The sequence below is a fragment of the Muntiacus reevesi genome, chromosome 1 (genome assembly GCF_963930625.1).
Source record: "Muntiacus reevesi chromosome 1, mMunRee1.1, whole genome shotgun sequence".
NCBI classification, from domain to species: domain Eukaryota; kingdom Metazoa; phylum Chordata; class Mammalia; order Artiodactyla; family Cervidae; genus Muntiacus; species Muntiacus reevesi.
Window position 1 is genome coordinate 235,517,477 of NC_089249.1, and position 21,791 is coordinate 235,539,267.

The 21,791-nt window shown below is 43.0% G+C and overlaps 1 protein-coding gene across 3 annotated transcripts in view; it reads right to left on the reverse strand.

The window, feature by feature from the left end:
* The window catches only part of PPP2R2B (protein phosphatase 2 regulatory subunit Bbeta), a 477,255-nt gene that overhangs the window by 68,836 nt on the left and 386,628 nt on the right, over positions 1-21,791 (reverse strand). For all 3 annotated transcript variants that reach the window (XM_065935657.1, XM_065935674.1, XM_065935665.1), the window contains one exon: positions 8,351-8,528. In XM_065935657.1, coding sequence (XP_065791729.1) covers positions 8,351-8,528 — 178 coding nt within the window. The remainder of the gene's footprint in view (positions 1-8,350; positions 8,529-21,791) is intronic.

Here is a 21,791-nt window from a genome sequence, read left to right on the forward strand (position 1 = left end):
TTCAGATAGCACTTCAAGTCTGCCAGTACTGAAAGTGGAGAATAGCCTTATCATGACCTTGAAAACTGAGCATATTAGACCTGGATTCTGTTTCAGGGGACATGAGTTTATTTGAGTCTTTATTCCAAAGTCTGAATTTAATCTTTGGATATAAAGCAGTGATTACAAGCCATCCAGATCTTGTCAGCAGAAAGGACTTGCTGTTGGATGGTAACACACTGAAAATCTCCAAAGAGGACTCCGAGGGATCTTCCTCTCTTAAGAGCTTAAAAAAAGCCAATGAGCAAATATTCATGGCGGGCTTTGCCAACTGTAGGATCACTATGAGAGGACTGACAAAGAGACACATGGTGCCCTATGAGGCGCCTTTGGACACGTGTTGAGCTGCAAAAGACATGGGATAAGACGTCCTTTACAAATGTGGGTGGGGGTACTTGAAAGTCCCATAACCACAGCCTCTTTCCTATTCATGTGACACAGCTTGAAATTTCTCCATTAGAAAACACTCAATACTTCCTTCAAAGGCCAATCCACATGTTACTTTCTGTATGAAATGTTCCAGCCCTTCTTTCATGATCCTTCCTACCTATGTATCCATAGCACCTTGACTGTACCTCTAGGAATACACTTAAGATACTGTGATAGAGGGCATTTTCCTGGAATATAAGAGTGAGATAGGCCTAGATTTGCAGCTTCACTGGTGACTCAGTGGTAAAGAATCCACCTGCCAATGCAGGAGAGGCATGTTCGATCCCTGGGTTGGGAAGATCCCCTGGAGAAGAAAATGCAACCCACTTCAGTGTTCTTGCCTGGGAAACCCCATGGACAGAGGAGCCTGGCAGGCTACAGCCCATGGAGTCGCAAAGAGTCGGACATGACTTAGCGACTAAACAACAAACAACAGATCTAGATTTTAATCTCAAATCCTGTGGCCAGTTACTATCTAACCCTCATTTTAAATGTCTTTGAACTTGTGAATTTATCAACAAAGAGAGGAAGAAAACTATAGGAGATGATGTAATCCACCTGCTACTTCATAGAGGCCCCCTCCCACTCCCCCCAAAAAAAACCCAAAAACAAAAACCCGTCAGTCTCATCCTCCCTAGTATGGTTACATGTCTGTCTCCCTCTGTCCACATGCTCACTGTGGAAGCTTTGTGAAATGCTAACTTGGTGAAGCTCAACACTTCTAAAATGTTTCTGGTTGGTGGGGTAACAAGGATCATTCTCTCAGGCTGGTTGAGCGACAAAAGAGAGAAAGCAGCCACTCTGCAGGCACGCGCAGGTTCCCCCGGTGCTCAGTCAAACAGTGATCTACATGCTGTTATAATGGACCCTGAGACCTGGTTAAAGCCCCCAGTCAGTTGACTTTAATCGAATCATAAGGGAGGTTATCCTGGGTGGGCCTGAACTAGTCTGTTGGAAGGCATTTAAACCAAGGTTTAGGTCTTCCTTGAGGAAGAGAGCCCAATAGATGCTGAGACTATAACTCCTGTCCCTTCTCTCTCAGTCTTCCATCTTGATGGCCGTGTGTGATCGTGGCCTGTGGTGCTCCTGCCTGTGGTGTTCCAGCTTCCTGTGGTCTTCCCATGCCTGACTGCTGGCCTTACAGACATTGGGTTTGCAAGGCTAATTCACTGTAATGTGTCAATCTGTCTCTCTCTCTCTAGACACCCACATATACCCTCTCCTACTGGTTTTACTTCTCTGGTTGAATTCATCCTCCCTCTAGATTACAAGGACCATGACATCAGGGATGGATTTTTTTATTCATCTTGGCATCTCCAGTGCACACCGTAAGTGCTCAGTAAATGTGGATGAGTTCTCATTAGCTATCTACAGGGAACTCTACTCAATACGCTGTAATGACCTATATGTGAATGGAATCTAAAAAGAGTAGATATATGTATACGTATAACTGATTCACTTCGCTCTACAGCAGAAACTAACGCAACATTGTAAATCAACTATATTCCAATAAAATAAAAATCTTTAAATGTTTTGGGGTTTTACTTTAATTTATTCTTGTGACTTAGCAGCCTTCTGTAGGCAAGGGTTTTTTTTTTTTTTTTTTTTTTTTTTAAGATGCAGAAAACTCACAGTAGGTCAATAGGCCAAGATACCAGGCCTGGATGTGTGCATGCTCAGTTGCTCAGTTGTGTCCAACTCTTTGCAACTCCATGGACTGTAGCCCACCAGGCTCCTCTGTCCATGGGATTCTCAGGCAAGAATACTGGAGTGGGTTTCCATTTCCTCCTCCAGGGGATCTTCCCAGCCCAGGAATCGAACTCAATTTCTTATGTCTCCTGCACTGGCAGGCAGATTCTTTACCACTGCACCACCTGGGTGTGGATAATTTAACCTGTGCTTTTCTTAACAGAGAATGGGATCCAAGCAACAAGAATGGGACCCAGGGTAAGAAGAATAGGGGACTTGAAATACGCCCCCAATTATAAAAGCCACTGTTTATAGTCTTCACTTTGTGCCAAGCACTCAGCTAAGTACTTTAATGACTACCTCATTTAAACCTCACAATAACCTTCTATTATCCCCATTAACTGATGAGGAAATTGAAGGCCAGAGAAATGTTAAAACACTTGTCAAGGTCACAGCTTTTAGGAGAGGAAGCTGGATTTGAATCCACGGAATCTGAATCCAGAGTCTGCCTTCCCAACTACCAAGTGATACAACTCCAAGGCAGTTCAAGGAGCCCCAGAAGAAGTCTGCAGAGTTGCTTTCTCATCCTTTCTCCTGATAACATGAGGTTCAAAGGGCAGAGAAATACCCAGACCCCGAAGCCCTAGATCTGCTGTCAGATGCAGAGGGTCAGCAACCACACAAGCAAGGCACCAGGCCTGGGAAAATCCACCAAGGTGGCATTTAATATGGCAAGGAAGGGGTTGCTGTGGTACACACATGCCAACGTGCTGGATGCGTTATCGGACGGGATGCTCTGCTTTTACACTAAATGTCAGACTAAAATTGATATGTGCAGTTGTGGACAGGACTAAGAAGGAGTTGACCCCGGGCTCCTACCTAGTCCATTATGCAACTTGTTAAATTAAATCCATATCAAGTAAAAGTAAAGATACAGTCCTTCGCAACTGTATACTGAGCATCTAGTTGGTGCTAGGCACTGCATTAAGCCATGGGATAAAGCCGCAACAGCAGCAAGGGAGAGGAATTTGGGGAGCCCTATAGCTTTCCTCAAAGCCTACCCAGAGAAATTTTACTGGGTTAAAAGGAAGGCTGCTGTCCATGGTGCTAGGGAGTGATAGAAACTAGAAGCCAAAAGTTGTGGTTATGATCAGGGAATCAAAATCCAAAAGGACCTCTGCTCAGCTGACAAGTGAGGCTGATGCAGAGGGGTGATAAAGACCAATTCAGAGATGAAGCACCCTGGAATCCAGTTGGTTTCTCCCAGAGAAATCCTCTGTCTCATGCTTAGAGACTGGGGTTTACACAAGGTATGTTCTTTACTCACATTTCCAGCCTTGCTTACAAATTTACTTCACTCTCTGGACCTCCTTGAGTTCACCAACACATCATGCTCCCTCCTACCACAGGACCTTTGTACATGATAGATTGATCTTTACCAAGTTAGCTCATGTTCATCTTCTTACAATTCTCAACTCAACAATCAGTTCCTCAGCAAAGCCTTGTTTTATTCCCTAGTCTACATCAGGTTTTTAAAAATGCATTCACCAAACCATATTTCCTTTCTTTGCAGGATTTACTTCAGTTTGTAATTATATATTCATTAGTGTGATTATTTGATTAATGTCATTCTAAAGGCAGAAAATTTGTTCCTTTTTATTCTTGTATCCCTGTGGCTTAATGCAGTGCCTAGCACAAACTAGGTCTCAGTATATAGTTGTGGAGGGCTGTATCATTACTTTTACTTGATATGGATTTATTTAATAGGTTCTAAAATGGACTAGGTAGGAGCTCAGAGTCAACTCCTTCTTAGAACTGAGAACAGAGTTCAAAGGATCCTAGGTATATAATACTTTTCATAATTAAGAAACATCCTTACTTTATTGAAAAGTCAGGGCTGCCTTTTGCCCTAGAAAACCACTAATCTAGAAATGAGTTGTTATTGTCCTGATGTAGTTAACCCATTAAGGCCAAAGTCTGACCATGTTATGCTAGAACCTGTTACACAAAACAGGGACAGGCTGACTATGGATGAAAGGAAGAGGATACAAGACCAGGTGCCATAAGACTAGGAATGTCTCCCTCTGAAATGGTGCTAAACACAAGGCCTGGACCTCAGAGACCTTGCAGGTATCTGGTAACTAGGGTATAATGAGCAACATCTTGCAAACAACACCAAACAACAGAACTGAAGGGGGTGTCTAGAACTGAGAAGACTCAGATAATAAATTCAACAGAATAGAATCTACCCTTCTAACACTCAACGTTTCTAGTTTCCTTTTATCTTCAGCAATAATTATGACTCTAGACTTCCTTGGTGGTCCTGTGATTAAGAACTCCACCTGCCAAAACAGAGGATGTGGGTTCAATCCTTGGTCTGGGAAGATTCCACATGCCATAGGGCAACTAAGTTCGTGCTCCATAACTACCGAGTCAGTGCTCAAAAGTCCATGAGCCACAACTACTGCAGACCATGCTCTGCAACAGGAGAAGCCACCGCAATGAAAAGCCCATGTGGCACAACTGAAGAATCTCCACTCGCCACAACTAGAGAAAGCCCGAATGCAGCAACAAAGACCCATGCAGTAAAAAATAAATATAACTAAATAATTAATAAGATAATTATGATTGTGGTGGTCCCTGCTAACTGATCATTTACTTAGCAAGGTACTGCCCTAAGCGTATATGTACACATATATACACATATGTATATGTGCATGTTTATAAACACCTTTTACAAAATTCAAACAATCTTCTTTGACAGAGCTCTTCTCTACAGATCGTGATGTAGAGACTTGGCTAAGTTAAAAGCCATGTTAAAGCTTACACAGCCAGCAAGTAGTAGAGCTGGGTGAGAACTTCAGGCTTGTTGGACTCCAAAGACTGTGTTCTCAAGCACAATGCCAATGTCACACCAAATGCTAGTCACTGGAAGTCATGACTTTATTATTATTTTTTTTCTTTTTTTTTTAAGCCATGACTTAAAAAAACCATATTGCAACACTACTTGCCTTAATGGCTGCTAGTACTTTTCTTTACATATACACACTACATAATTTAAATGGATTTTTCAGTATCTGTGATATCATATGGTACGATAGTTGTATTTTATAATATTCATTGTCATAAATATGTAATTATGAAAAAAAAATCCACATAGTATTTAGAAGCAGTTTGCCTCCCATGTCAGGGTTACTCATACCATACTTTGGGAATTCCACACTTTTCTATCCAGAACCATGTTTCTTCTTCCTCTTTCAGTGGATAAGAAGCACCATAGAAATGGCACTAAACAACATCTGATTTAAGAGGACCTGTCTGGTGGTTGGTGCTTTTCCAAGGCTTTGAAAGATGACTGCTTCCTACCCCAGAGGCGGCTGCACTTCAGAGACAGCAAGCTAAAGGGTCCCAGTTTGTAGAGTCTGCTCAGTGCTCAGGGCGGTTTGGTTGAAAATAACTATATAGATATCAGTTATTATCATTCTCATGATGACAATGATTATTTTACATATGGCTGCTTTAAGGGTGAATGGCATGGGCTCATTTGTATGCCAGCATCTGGCAGGCTGTCACACATCTGCAGAATATAACCTCAACTGTGCTATTAATACTTCCCCTTTGCGTTCTCCCCAAGGCATCTGTCTCCTAAAGTGCCTAAAGAAACTTCGCTCCCTCTTGAAGCCCTAGAGGCAAAATTCGGAAAACATGTCACCTAGACTGGGGACAGCAGAAGCTCAGAGTGACAGCAGCTGAGCCTGAACAGATTTCTGGCTCTTGGAATAGATGTCAAGGCAGACAGGGAACCACCACCCACACTCGTTCTGTTAGCAGCTGCACTTCCAGGCAAAATCTGGGGGCAGATTCTCCAAGGCTCACACAATATGTCCCATCTGCTCTGTGATCAACAAAAGATGTCAGTCATGGTCTTCATGGTCAGTTCTCAGTCTCCATAATCCCCACCACTGGCTTATAGCTGCCTTCCCTGAAAAGCCTTGGGAGACTCTTCTGTGGCGGAGATCAGGGGACTGTGCATCTAAACCGGGTCTTTTTATTCATGTGCAACAGCTGTACTACATTTCCCAGCCTGCCTCCCAGTTAGAGGTGGTCATGTGGTTGAGTTAGCTAATGGCATGCATGCTAATTTAGAACCTGGCTCACTGGCTTTCCCTTGTGTGGTCCTACACCATCTTCCTCTTTTGCTGTACAGATGCCGATAAGGCATCGTAACACTGGGGAACCACAAGATGGAAAGAACCTGAATCTCTGAATCACTGGTTAGAGGAGGCTGCCTGCTGATGGAGATCAGCAATATCGGACTTTACAGGAGAAATAATCTTGTGTATGTTTGAGCCATTATGGACTGTATTTCATATCAGAACATTCAGAGCTTTACTATAACTAATATACTCTTATGGTGAAATCACCAGATTCTATTTCATTATCAATTATCTAATGGATTATCTCCACTTTAGTGACCTACTAGTATTTCAAACTTGACATGTCCAATCAAAATGGTACTTTCTGTATGTCAGAATATCCTAAGTACTGGGATACAGGAATGGATCATACAAAGTTCCTTCTCTCATAAAATACACATTCAAAGATGGGGAAGCCCGAAGTACACAAATTAAAAAAAACAGTTACAAAGAGTGACACATATTATGAAGTTAATGGGGATAGAAGGTTATTGGGGGTTCCTTGGGAGTTAGTGGGAGGAAGTGCCTCTGAAGAGGTGACAGGAGATTGAAATCTATATGATGACATGTAAAAAGTCAGCCCTTTGGACTCTGGGGGCAAAGTATTCCAAGAAGAGGGAACAACAAATGCAGAGAATGGAAGGAAGAACAAGCATTACCGAGGAACAGAAAAGAGGTTAGGTGGCTGAAGAAGAGTGACCTCGGGGAGAATGGTATGACAAGGCAGCAAAGAGGGAGGCAGGGACACGATCATGTGAAATCTTACAGTTCAAGATTAAGAACTTGGACCTTATTCTAAGTTCAAACAGAAACTGCCAGTGTGTTTTAGTCCTGGGAGGAATGATATATGAATTACACGTTGAAAGGCCCACTCTATTATGTGGGACATGTATTGTGTAGGACAGAGAGAAAGAATAGAAACCAAAGAGTAGAATATTGCAGTCACAAAGGTGAACGCACCATGGTCGATACTAGTGTGGGTTGGCAGGAGTGGAGATGGAGAGAGATGAGTTGATTTGAGATACATTTTAGAGGAAGCAAAGGCAGGGCTCACGGACAAATTGGGTTGGGGGGTAGAGAGGCTGGTAACTGGGAGAAAGGATCAATATGGACTCTTATGCTAGTTACTCAGCTGCCTGGGTGGTGAAATCATTAAGATTGGGAATTCAAGAGAAGAGTCAGGTCTGTGGTGGGATGAACCACATGATAGGTGCTGAATAAATGACTGATTTTAACATGAAATATAGGGTCAACACAGTAGGACGAGAATGCTGGGTCATATACTCACTTAGCAGTTGTCTTGATTTCTCTAAATGTGAGTTAACAGAAGATAATAATAATTTCAACATGGGGTTGTTATATCCAATATACTCTTGGCAGGAAGAGACTGAAGAAGTATGATGGGGACACGAGCATTGATAATAAAGTTTGATTTTCTGATTTAGATGTTACTTATACAGGAGTCCTCTGCCTGTGAAAATTCATCAAGCTGGACAATTATGATATGTGCACTTTTCAAAATGAGATTCTATATGTTAAGTTCCCAGTGCAGTGCCTGGAATTCAACAAATCCACTATTACTTTCATTATTATGATACAATGAAAACCATTTCCTATGTAACTGTGGTCCATAATGTAGATACAGGCCATTTGTGAATCCATCAACAAGAGGAAGGAACCTTACCCTAAACTCTAGGGTCTGGTCTTATAGCTGATAAAGTTCTAATTCATGACACACAAATGCTTCTGCATAAAGGAAGTGATTCAGTGCTCTAACCCAAAGGTAGTCCTGGTTCACTACTTGCAATTCAATACCTCCCTAACTTTGGACAAAAGTGTATCACGGATGCCAATATAATTTAAAAGGGAACAGATCTCCACAAGTGCTAAGTCTTCGATAGTGATTGCCCCTTTCTCTTCCATTTCCTCCCAAGCTTGCTCATACCTGAATAGTCTTGATTCAAGCCAACTGCTTATTGGCCCCAAAGAAAGGATACTAAAACTTTGATTGGTTATTTCAAAGTTCCATAGGTTAATTCTCAGGTCATCAGCTGACATGTAGGTTTCATAGTCGCTGTTGACTGATATAGAGTTGATATGATATGTGTGCGCGTTGGCAAATACTCTTCGCGGGGTGGCCTCCACCATCAGGTCCATGGGTCTCAGGACAGGCACCTGGGATGCAAGAGAAACAAATTGCTTCAGAACCAAAGCTCTTCATTAGGAAAGAGGGTGTGTGTTTATGTCCTTCATTATTACACACAAAATCACGACCACATCATATCAAAGGAGATCTAAGCTAGAGAAAGAGACTGATGAATTACATGTGGTTCCTATTCCCTTTGGTGCCTTTTAGCTTCCCTCTTTTTAAAAAATGTCACCATCCCTTAGCCCTCATGGGCAATTTCATCCTTTGTAGACTCTAAGATTTTTTTCAAGTGGCCTCCTCTCAGGGGAACTTTGAATCTACTGTGGGGTGATTAGCTGCCAGAGATGTTGTTCCAGATTGTTTGTTTTTTAAAACATGAAATCTATTTTTAGAAGGAAGTTGTAGAAATTTTTAGAAATGTCTAGTTCAATTGAGATTAAAATTTAGTCTTCATGGCTTTGGGAGCCTAGGCCCCATCCTGGGTCTATCTTCCATCTTTTTAAAAGAATTTTGGGAAAGCATATAATCACCCGATTCTAGTAGCCCAAAATCAGTCATTACAATATAGGGAACCCATTGTTTTATCTGGGAAGATCTTGGTTTAACCTGGATATCAACAAGGCAGTGTACACTGTCATGTCAAAACTGTCCCAATTTGGACAATAAATTATATGGTCACCTTACTGATACATAAAGAATACTTAGTATTTGTAGAATGAACAAGTGAGAATATGTGAACAATTGTTATCTTCTTATGGGTCAAAGAATCAGACAGTTAAATAGTTTTGCACACAAGGGTTTTTCCTGGTGGTTCAGTGATTAAGACTTTGCCTTCTAATGCAGGGGGTACAGGTTCCATCCCTGGTTGGGGGGGCTAATATTTCACATGCGTTGTGACCAAAAAAACCCCAAACATAAAACAGAGGCAATATTGTAACAAATTAAAAAAAGACTTTAAAAATGGTCCACATCACAAAAGTCTTTAAAAAAAAGTGGAATGAAGAGTTCAGAAGAAACACAGAATCCTATACAAATGTGGCACTGGATATCCTGGAAATCAGAGAAGCTGGAGATGTGGATGTAGAAGAACCAGGGATCCTCTAAAAGTCAGGAGTGGGATGGAAGGGAAAGTCTTCACAAGCCCTCTACCTTGTTGTGGATGGTGGTTCTATAGCAGAGGTCCAGGGAAGGCAAAAACTAAGAGAGCTGGTTCTGACCACATATTCACCCTTCACTGACAGGCTGTGTGACCTTGGGCAATTATCTTGCCCCTTCTGGGCTATCTGAAATATCCACTGTGCCCTACTTATCATAAAGGGTGGTTGGGATCTGTTGAAATGATTTGCCCTTGAGTTCAACCTCCTATTCACCCTTTCAACAACATTTTCTTGAGCTCTGTACAAGGTCCTGGTGGGGGTGGGGTGGGGTGGGGACATTCAACTGGGGAGCCAAACCAGACACTTGCCTTCATCTGGCTGGTCCAGATGGTGGGGGCAGGTACGAAATTATCTCATAATAAAATGTAGCAAGCACCCAAAAGGAGAGGAAATAGCACAAAGAAGGATTTAACCTGGTCAGAGAGGTCTGGAGAGGTTTTGCTGAGGAAGCATGAATTGGATGACTTAAAGGATGAGAAAGGATCTACTAGTCCAGAAGGGGAAGGAAGAATGCTCCAGTCAGCGGAAAGAGCATGTGCAAATGTCCTATGGTGAGGGTGATGCAAGAATGAAAGATCAATGGGTCAGTGTAGTTGAGACAGAGGATGATGAGAACCATGGTGGGAGATGAAGTGATAGGGTAGGTAAGAGGCAGGCCCCAAAAGAGATTTTTGCCACCACCCTAAGAGAAATGAAAGTGAAAAGTGAAAGTGTCAGTCAGTCGTGTGTGACTCTGTGACCCCATGGACTGTAGCCCACCAGCCCAAGAGATATGGGAAGAGATCAAAAGATTTTTCAATGATTTTGATATGATAAGGATCAAAGTTTCTGTGAGATCATTCCTGCTGTAGTGGGGAGAACAAATTATAGAGGATGAATGAAGTAGAACTTCAAAAAGGAAGGTGATATATTGATACTATTGAACACCAATTAAAGGTATGTCTGAGTTAAGGCTCTGTAATGGGTAAGAAAAGTGCCTTAGAAACTATCCCACAAATATTTATTGGGCACTGATGCTGTGTCAATCATCCTTCATACACCACCTCAGGAAATTCTTTGACAACTCTGTGAAATAGATACCAGTAGCATGAAGTACTATGATAAAGAGAAAACTCAGGCTCAGAGAAGCTAAGTTACTGGCCCAGAGTTGCCCGGTTGTAGGAGGCATAGTCAGAATTTGATTGCAGAGTCTATCTGACTGCAAAGCTAGGGCTTTTCCCACTGTATCACACCACACTCAGATACTATAACATAGTAGGAAGTGATAAATGCTCTGTAAGGGACATGAGTACAGGGCCCATAGAATTTATGGAATTGACAGAATTATGGGTAGTAATAATGGTAGTGGTAGTCGTAGAATTTTGTGGTGAAGCTGTCTCTAGAAATCTCAATTTGGAGTTGGAGGTGTTCATGGCATTTGAATAGGGTGTCTTCAGAGATTCATGCCCTGCTTTGAGGTTTGTCACAAAGGAATTCCCTACCTGGAGCTTTTGAGCTCTGCACTCCCCTACTCCCACCCGCCTCCCCAAGGTAGTGGCCCTGAAAGCAGGTTCCCCATGGCTAGAGAAGCAATGGAATCTGTGAGGACTTCCTGGGGCTTTGCCTAAACTCTTCCCTGGGCCTCCTTCATTACCCCTCACTGTCTGCACAGGCTTCCTGTGGCTGTGGCGATGGGGGGAGGGAACACGACAGCTGGGATCAAGAGGCATTACCAAGTGGGAGCTGCCAGCTCAGAGCTTCAGCTTCATGTGACAGGCCTGCCTGCTAATTCAGGCTGACACACTCCATGATGTAGCACTTAATGGGGAAGCTCTGGGAAGGTATCTGGGGAGGGAGCGCTAATGCTCTGCCCAGATAAGCCAGGCGACAAACATCACTTGTGATATTCCCACACCCTCCCTATGCCCAGGTCAAGGCTGCCCACTGCCCAGGGACACCCTGTCAAAAGGAGGAAGAAGGAGGGAAGGTGGTTCAAGCTTACCAACTGCACAGGATGACCAGTTAGGAAACCTTGCTGGGACTGTGTTTTCTGTCTGCTCGGGACACATGCTCTTTCTGGGGCCAGGCAGGGAGAAGAGTGGGATACAGGTCCCCGAGTTCAGCCCATAGGCAATCATTTGGGTCTTCCCTGTAAGATCAGGGAGGGCTTCCTGTAGTAGCAGTCACTGAGTTAGAGCACCTCTGCCCTTCAGCCCTCTCGGTAGCTGACCTCACGAGGAAGATTCCTTGTTTGCCATTTTACCGGGGAGGTGAAATAACCCGTCTGACATCACACAGAGAGGAAGGAGTGGGGCTGAACTGGGACAATGTGGTTCCTGAGTGAGCTCACAGAACCACTGCTGCAAAAGAGACGCCTAGGATGAAATACGAAAATGCCACTTCTGCAAGTCAAAAATTGTCACATCTCAGTAATTTCATGTGGTTCAGCCTAACACTTGGGAAGGACTCTGTGCCATATGGATGTGACATTGACTCATGAAACCTGCTTGGAAGGACCCCTGGAGTCTCCTTCAAGGATGTCACAAGTATATGTGTGTGTTGGGGAGGGGGCACAGTGGGAGGCCATGGTGTCTGGGCCTTACGACCTTCATCTTTCTTGGTAATATGCTTGGATTCTCACATCTTGCTTAAGAAACTATGGATAAGGAAAGTTTGAGACCAGCTACCACAGACAGTTCCGAATTCTGCAGATGAAGAAGTCAGGAACCCCAGAGGTGACGTGCCATGGCCGTGGTCACCCGGGAGGAGTTGCCAGCACAAGCTGGCTTTCTGCCACTCATCCTATTGCCTCCTCTGTCCCCAGACCAGGTGCCTGAGCTGTCCTCCACAGGACCAGACAAACTCCAGGATCAAGCCAGGACCTTCAACTGGTGGTTCATACCCTCTTTTCTGCACTATCTTGGCAGTGGCCGTGGGGCGAGATGACCCCCCGCCCCCCACTCCCCGAGACAAGGCTGGTGTTTCACTAGGCTTGCAAAGGAGAATGGGGCCAGCCTTGGCCCTTGGAGGCTGCAGGTGGCCCTGAACTCTGCTGCTGGAATCCTTGCCCCTCCCTAGGCATCCCGTACTCCTCCCCGACCCTGATTCAGTTTCAGCTCATTGCTCTGAGCATGACCGCAAAGCATAAGCAACCCAGCCTGTTTGTCAAGACAACCGGTACTGTGTTAAAAGTATCCACCAAATAAAGTTTCACAGGCCAAGAGAGCAGCCTCAGAGTCTAACCTGCCACGAGGCTTATAGACATCTATCTCAGCTGGGATATTAGCGGGCTGTGGAGAACCCCAGAGTGCCCTGGGGCTCCTTTCCCCACATCATTCAGGGCTCTGTTCAATGATCACCCCTTGAGAGAGGTCTTCTGTGCCCCCACCCCACCTCACATGGCACACCCTCCACTCACCATCCTCTGACCCAGCTTACTGCTTATAAAGTTAAGCAAGTCTTAAGCAGTTCATCAGTGAATCCTCACTGGTAGCCTATGGTTTAGCTCGGTGAATATGATCTCTGCTGCACAGGTGAGGAAATGACCAGAGAGGTTAAGTAATTTGTATAAAGTCACACAGCTCAGACTCAGGCCTGGCACTCCTTGACTCTGGAGTCTAAGTCCTTGGCTGCTCTGTCCTTTGGGCCTGGAGGGGGCACGCTCGGGTGTGTGGGAGAGACAAGCGAGTTCGTGGATGTTTCGGTGTAGGGGGTCTGGGCTGTAATGGAAGTCAGCAGGCACTGCCCAGGGCAGTGTGAGCTAAATGGGCTGTATCTGCTTGGGGAGCTCAAGAGAGACCTCAGAAAGGAGAGGACTATTGAGCGAGCGGGAGGTGACGGGTTTGTGGGAATCCACCAGGTGAAAGTGGGGGCCGGGGAGGAGAGGGAGCGGTTGGAGGGAGCCGCATGTGCGGAGCTCAGATGGGAGGGAGCAAAGTACAAGGTGAAGAGTGTGATTCCATGGGTTTCTGGGCATCTCGGCTGGGGGTGGGGTAGTGACTCTGTCATTCACTCAAAATGCAAAATAATGTCTTCCTCCACATCAGACATGAAGAAAAACCTGAGCTTGGTGAGGGGACGGAGAACTGATGAGAGCCGAGTGGGGATGGAAGGCTTCCCTTGGGGGTGGGATATTTGAGCTGAGAGCTGAATGTAGGGAGGTCAGCAGCCACGTGGTACTCTGGAGAAGAGCACTCCAAGCAGAGGAAACAGCAAGTGCAAAGGCCCTGAGGTTGGAATGCACTCAGAGGATAGAAAAACCAGAGAGGGGCCTTTGTGACTGGAGAGGAGTGAGCAGGGAAGGACAGTGGTAGGAGATGGAAGATCAGAAGTCAGGGCTGGGTCACAGGTGTGATTGTGGGGATAGGAAGGTCACTAGCTGCCCAATACTGCCTTCCTCCTTCTCTCTCCCTTCTCTCTCCCCACCTCTGTTTCTCTCTCCCTGTCTTTCAGTCTTCCTCCCTTCACATCTTTCTCATTATCTCTCCTGCCGAAACACAAGCCCACCTTTCACCTCTCAGAATCCATTTACTAACAAAACGAATGTCACTGTCATTTGATTTATTCGGTGCTCGTGGTGGTGATGCATCATAGTCTTCTGTGGTACCTAAGCAGGTGTCAGCAGGTCACAAAGGCCCCTTCGGAGACACATGGCGAAAGGGGAACAGAATCCTGGAAGCCCCCAAGGCCCCCCACTTTACATGACATCTGTGAAAATGCACAGCAGGGGAGGGGCTGGAGGTGAGGGCTCTTCACAGGGAAAAAACCACAGCTGTGCTCACCATGGTGACCTCCAGAGCCTCCATAAGTTGACAGATTCAAGGCAACGGTCTGAGAGAGAAGAGATGGCTGGACAAGAGCTCAAGAACAGAAAAAAGTTGGAGCCATGGAGAAGGGAGAGAGAGGAGTCCACTGGTACAAAGATGTGCACAGATTCCAGCTGTTTGGTAACTTTGGGTCGAATCTGACTGAATTCAGCAGACAAATGTGAATACCCTTGGATGCTAAGTACAATCAACATAACTGACAAGACTGGGCCTTTTGAAAAAATTGCTACCAACTTACATCCATGTTTACTTGTATTTCCTTGTCAATATTCAACAGATGCTTCCCACCACCCTCCCCAATAACTGAGATTACTCCATACTGAGAATGATAGGATATATTTAGGCCAGGGGGTTGGGGGGTTCTGTGTCATCAATTAGGAAGTTCATGTAGCATTGTCATGACCACATGCTGGCCCCACATAAAACCTTCCATAAACATTTATTAAGCATTTACTATATGCTGGACAGTCATCACACAGAGTGTTCTTATGAAGCTTAGTGGGGGCAGAGAATACACAACCCCCTACCTACCCTGTCTTGTTCATAACCAGCTCTTTTGGGAAGCTAAAACCATGTTTGTTTGATCTAGACAAGAAAGAGGTGGGAGCTGCCCACCTTTTCTTGGTGCAGGGAACCCTGACCCTGGGGGACCACAGGTTCAAGGCCTCGTGGGGTCTGGGCTGACTACACCATTCCATCTAGAAGCACTAAACGGTAAAGCTGGAGGAAAAGGTAGAAAGTTCCAGATCTCAGCCTCACTTCAGGCTTGTCATCACGCCTTTCCTGGACTTCCTTCAAGAAATATCTTCTGTGATTCTCCAAAGACAATTACTGTAGGTTTGGGATAAAGCCAGCAGTTAGAGAGCACTCAGACTTCATTGTCAAGGAAGAGGGAGTGAGTCATCTTGAAGATGGGAGAGCCATTGGGTCCTACTATAAATATCCCTATTTCAAAGCTACCCAGTTAAGCAGTGCAGGGGAGCTGTCTTCAAACAGGAGAATGTGATGACTTCCTAAGAACTTTACAAAATAATTTCAAAGGAAACCATGACTTTGTGTGAAGAATCCACCTACCAATGCAGGAGACTTGGGTTCAATCCCTGGGCCAGGATGATCCCCTGGAGAGGGAAATGGCAACCCACTCCAGTATTCTTGCCTGGAAATCCCCATGGACAGAGGAACCTGGTGGGCTGCAGTCCATGGGGTCACAAAGAGTCAGATACAACTTGGCAACTGAACAACAACAAGCAATATACTCGTTTGTTGTTTTTGTTATACAACAAAAACAACAAACAATTTTAGGAAGGAATTCCTAAAATCAAATCATGTCAAGATATACCCACAGTCGAGGTTCTCATTCTCATCTTTGGAAAAGAAAGATAAACCTTCCCCATCCTGAATCTTACTGGGATGTGTTATCCATGGTATAAAACACTTCAGGGAGGGACAGATGACATCTTTAATTGATGCCCCACAAATGACCCCATCACCCAGCTCATTATAAAATGAATTTCTTACAAGATTTCTAAAAAAAAATTCTAATAAAATTAAAATCTAAAAAATTGTAATATGAAATTCTAATATAATCAGAATTGTGTTTTATGTTGTTGTGGTCAATTGTGTCCCATTAATAATTTTAGAGATAGTTAAATCCAGAAGAGAATTTTAAAGCCTTATAGTTATACATACATGGGGAGGGGAAAATCTATTTTTGTTGCAGAAATGATCAAAAAGAGTTTTTTAACATTTATTTGGAGGAAGTTGCAGTGAAAACACAAAATTAAAGAAGAAAAAGGAATAAGGTAAAGTTATGACTTTTAAATAACTTTATTCCTTATTCTTTTAATGGATATTGATGGGTATCCAGTTACAATGGTGTTTAAATTTCACACATTAAAAAGGTGATCTGAAAGATGCTCAGGAAGGTATGTGGTTATTCAAAATTCTTCTAGGTGGTACACAAGCACAAAATTTGAAGTTATATGGTGTTAGAGAGTTTTCAGAGTCATGTAGACCTGGCCTTGAATCCTGGTTGGGCTATTTACCAGTCACGTGGCCCTGGGCTTCTTACTTCACCTTTCTCCATGTCAAGGCTCTTGTCCATAATGTTACAGATAGCATTCCTCTATAGCTTCGCTGAGAAAACTTAGCCCAGGGCCTGATACATACCATCTACCAAAGAGACATTCCTGGAGAGCTTATTTTTTGCCAAACTGCACTAAGCACTTTATGCATACCATGTTATTGAATCCTTACTGTGATCTTAAGAGGTAAGTACTAATATTCTTCCCACCTTACAGGTACGGATCTTGAAGCAAAGGAAGTGGTGAAACTTGCTCAAGGTCATACAAATAATAGGAGGTGGTGTTACCCTTGTTGGCGGTCTGGCTACAGCCCCTATGATAGTTATTACTAGAATCCTTCCCATGAACTTCCAGTTGTAGAAAAAAAAGGTGCATCCTGAGAGATTGCCTAGGGAAGATTTTCTGACTTTTTCTATTGGCTTCAGAGTTTAGACATCCCTTTTATCCACCCAGGGAATTCAGTCATGATTACAGAACTCAGCGTTGCTCAGGAGAAGTGGCTAGTGGGATAACTGGTCACTGGGTAGCAATTAACTTTGTTGGTGGAAAAAAAAAAAGCGGAAGGCTTTTCTGGTTAGGAGTTTTCCTAATAGCTTCTGTCCACATTGTCATGAAAACCTTGAACAATATGGTTGTTCATCCAATTATCAAACCAACCTGGGGGGCAGAGTCTGGCATTCTGTGTACCCATTATCAAAGGGTAATTTGGTGTAACAAACCAAATCGAGTACGTACAAAGACTGTCAAATAAAATAAACCACTCACAAATTAAATTACTTCCCATTTTCAGTGGGAAGAATGCCAGTCATTTTTCATCTTAAAAAATATGCATCTTAATTCCATTTTTTAAAGAACATGAAAAGGAGCATTTAAAGGCCTCTTGGGCAGTCGGTAGCAAGGTCCACCCTCCCTAGGAACATCTCTCTGGGTCCTGGGACATTTTCTCTCAGAGAATTAATGGAGCATTAAGCCTCACCCTGGTTAAAAAAAAAAAAAAATAGAAAAACTTGTTTCCTCCATGGATCAATGGTGGATGGAGTTCAGAAAGCAGGAGTGAGAGGTTGGCTCTGATTTATAACGACATATCAGAGCTGTTGTTTCCAGAATGAAACTGCCACTCAACACCACCCCGCCAAACCCTCAGGGAATCCTATCCAAATAATATAATTTTTAGATTTCCCGGATCACACCCTTCAACAGCCTCAATATGTCCCTGAGTTCTTCTTTTACTGGCTTTGTCATATGGATTTAAATAAGACTGAGAGGAAAAACCCCTTTGGAACAAACCAGGCTTTGTGCTTCAGGGTCTTAAATATCTTAGAATTATATTCTTTCATTTGACAAATATTTATTAAGTGCCAATCACTGCTTGGCATGGTACGTGAATAGGGTGAACAAAGCAGATTAGTTGTGGCACTTAAAGTCTAACAGGGAAGAAAAACATTAGTGTCTCAAGGTAGACACATTATTACAAACTGCCTAGGATGCTACAGAAAGATGTGTATTGCTTCAAGAGAGGCAAAAATATTTTTTCATTAAAAGAAATAGGGGTTCTAATTTAGATTAGGGAATTAGGTGAATTGTTTTTTGAAGAAGTGACAGCTCACTCCCCCAAAACAGAGCCATAAGCATTCTCTATATAAATGGTTCTTCACTGGAGGCTAAATTACCATCTGACATGGTCTGGAGATATTTTTGATTGTCAGAATGGGGCGTAAGCTATTGGGTAGAGGCCAAGGATGATGCTAAAAGGCCTTCAATGTACAGGACAGCCTCTAGCAGCAAAGAATTACCTGGACCAAAATGTTAACAGTTCTGGGACTGAGAAATCCAGTTCTTAAAAAAATATTTCTGGAAAGAGTCTAAATCAAGGGTGGATACAAGAAACTCAATATAAACTTCCACAATGAGCAGAAAAAAGTTTCAGTTCACAAATATGTTCTCGTTTAAAAAGTCTTTATATATATATGCGTATATATATACATATATATATACATACACATATATATGAAGGATCTCTATCTGTCTCTCAAAGGCTTATCCCTTATTGCCAGCTACAAGAATAACACACAACCCATAAAACATGCCTGGGAAATTAATACATATTTTTTAAACTCAATGCATCAAAGATGATTTTTATAGCAGACTAACAATTTCATGCTCTCAGTGTCTTTGACTTCTTTTGGCCTCTCTACAAAAAAAGAGAGGGAAAATATCTTTTGCTCAGAAGATAAACTCAGTATCTAATTACCAACCCATGCAGCAGCCTGTAATTCTGCCAGTTTTATCTTATTTTTTTTCTCCCAGACACTTCCATTTTCTGCCAACATTGCTATTTCTCAAAGTGTGCTTCCCTGTACATTGCCTTTCCTGTTATTTCCCTTGATGTTTCACATTGTCCAATTCCACAGGAAAAAAGGAGACATCTGAAAATATCACAGTAGAGGAAAATTTCATTTAACATTTATAGATGGGAAAGGGGATGGGATGGGAAGAGGCAGTGGTTTAATTTTTGGTTAGTTTGGTTAGGATTAATCACAATAATTGTTTTTGTTTGGTTTTTTAATTTCTGTTGATGGAAGGATTTCTGAACTCTGCCCATATACTTTCTCCTATTAACAACGGGGATAAGTATCACTGAATCTTTGATAGTCAAGTATCAACAAGATCTCAGGAGGGTCACACTATATTTCTGTCATTTATTACTGTGGCTTACACAGATCGAAGAAGGTAAGTATAAATTTGATACAAACCTTAAGAATCTTAGAGCTTGAAGTTACCTGAGAAGTCATTACACGAAAAAGGTGTGTGTGTATACAAAGATGAATCTCTAAGAGCTTTGAAACGCAGCCTTTCATAAGTATAAACAAAGCTATTCTACGCATGCAACTAAACTGTGTCAGTTCTGCCTCCCACCAATAGATGGCAGTAGTGGTTACCAGTGATATTCTGATTCAGTAGCAAAGTGACTTTTCAGGATTGCATTGTCTGGTTCCCATCCCTGAGTGTACATTAGAATCAAATGAGACTTCTTTTAAAAACTGATGCCTGGGGCCCTCCACTGGGTGGTGGTGGTGGGGAAAGTGTTGTTAACTCAGAATGCCTGGAGGGTGGAACCCAAGTACTACTGTTTTGAAAGCTCCTGTGATCACTCACCTCAAGCCAGACATCTTGGAGTGCGAAGTCAAGTGGGCCTTAGGAAGCATCACTACAAACAAAGCTAGTGGAGGTGATGGAATTCCAGTTGAGCTATTTCAAATCCTAAAAGGTGATGCTGTGATAGTGCTGCACTCAATATGCCAGCAAATTTAGAAAACTCAGCAGTGGCCACAGGATTGGAAAAGGTCAGTTTTCATTACAATCCCAAAGAATGGCAATGCCAAAGAATGTTCAAATTACCACACACTGGCACTCATTTCACATACTAGCAAAGTAATGCTCAAAATTCTTCAAGCTAGGCTTCAACAGTACATGAACCGAGAACTTCCAGATACTCAAGCTGGATTTAGGAAAGGCAGAGGAACCAGAGATCAAATTGCTAGCATCTGCTGAATCACAGAAAAAGCAAGAGAATTCCAGAAAAACATCTACTTTTGCTTTTTTGACTACTCTAAAGCCTTTGACTGTGTGGATCACAACAAAATGTGGAAAATCCATTAAAGAGAAGGGAATACCAGACCACCTTACATGCCTCCTGAGAAACCCATATGCAGGCCAAGAAGCAACAGTTAGAACTGGACATGCAGCAATGGACTGGTTCAAAATTGGGAAAGGAGTATGTCAAGGTTGTATATTGTCCCTCTGCTTATTTAACTTATATGTACAGTACGTCATGTGAAATTCTGGGCTGGATGAAGTACAGGCTAGAATCAAGACTGCTGGGAGAAATATCAATAACCTCAGACATGCAGATGATACCACCCTTATGGCAGAAAGCAAAGACAAACAAAAGAGTCTCTTGAAGGTGAAAGAGGAGAGTGGAAAAGTTGGCTTAAAATTCAACATTCAAAAAATGATGATCATGGCCTCTGGTCCCATCAGTTCAGTTGAGTTCAGTTGCTCAGTTGTGTCCAGCTCTTTATGACCCCATAGAGAGCAGCATGCTAGGCTTCCCTGTCCATCACCAACTCCCAGAGCTTGCTCAAACTCATGTCCATCGAGTCAGTGATGCCATCCGGCCATCTCATCCTCTGTCATCCCCTTCTCCTCCTGCCTTCAATCTTTCCCAGTATCAGGATCTTTTCCAATGGGTCAGTTCTTTGTGTCAGGTGGCCAAAGTATTGGAGTTTCTGTCTCAGCATCAGTCCCTCCCATGAATATTCAGGATTGATTTCCTTTAGGATTGATTGGTTTGATCTCCTTGCAGTCCAAGGGACTCTCAAGAGTCTTCTCTAACACCACAGTTCAAAAGCATCAATTCTGGTCCCATCACATCAAGGCAAATAGATGGAGAAAAAATGGAAACAGTGACAGACTATTTTCTTGGGCTCCAAAATCAGACGGAAACTACAGACATGAAATTAAAAGACACTTGCTCCTTAGAAGAAAAGCTATAACAAACCTAGACAGGCTATTAAAAAGCAGAGACATTACTTTGCCAACAAAGGTCCATATAGTCAAAGCTATGTTTTTTTCCAGTAGTTGTGTTTGGATGTGAGTATTGGACCATTAAAGAAAGCTGAGTGCCAAACAGTTGATGCTTTTGAACTGTGGTGTTAGAGAAGACTCTTGAAAGTCCCTTGGACTGCAAAGAGATCAAACCAGTCAATCCTAAAGGAAATCAATTCTGAATATTCACTGGAGGGACTGATGCTGAGGCTGAAGCTCCAATACTTTGGCCACCTGATGCAAAGAATTGACCCATTGGAAAAGACCCTGATGCTGGGAAAGATTGAAGGCAGGAGGTGAAGGGGATGACAGAGGATGAGATGGCAGGATGACATCACTGACTCAATGGACATAAGTTTGAGCAAGCTCCAGGAGATGGGGAAGGACAGGGAACCCTGGCATGCTGCAGTCCATGGGGTTGCAAAGAGTTGGACGTGACTGAGCTACTAAACAACAACAAGATGATCAATATGTAGGGCCAAGGCTAAGTGCCAATGAGTTGGAGGGGTAAATGGAAGAGTCCCTACAAAGAACTCTTAACAATGGTTGAAGTATGAAATTATATGAGTTTAGAATTATTTTTATAGTTCCATATAAGGTTTTTAATATTAACTTAAAACATCCTGATTTTAATA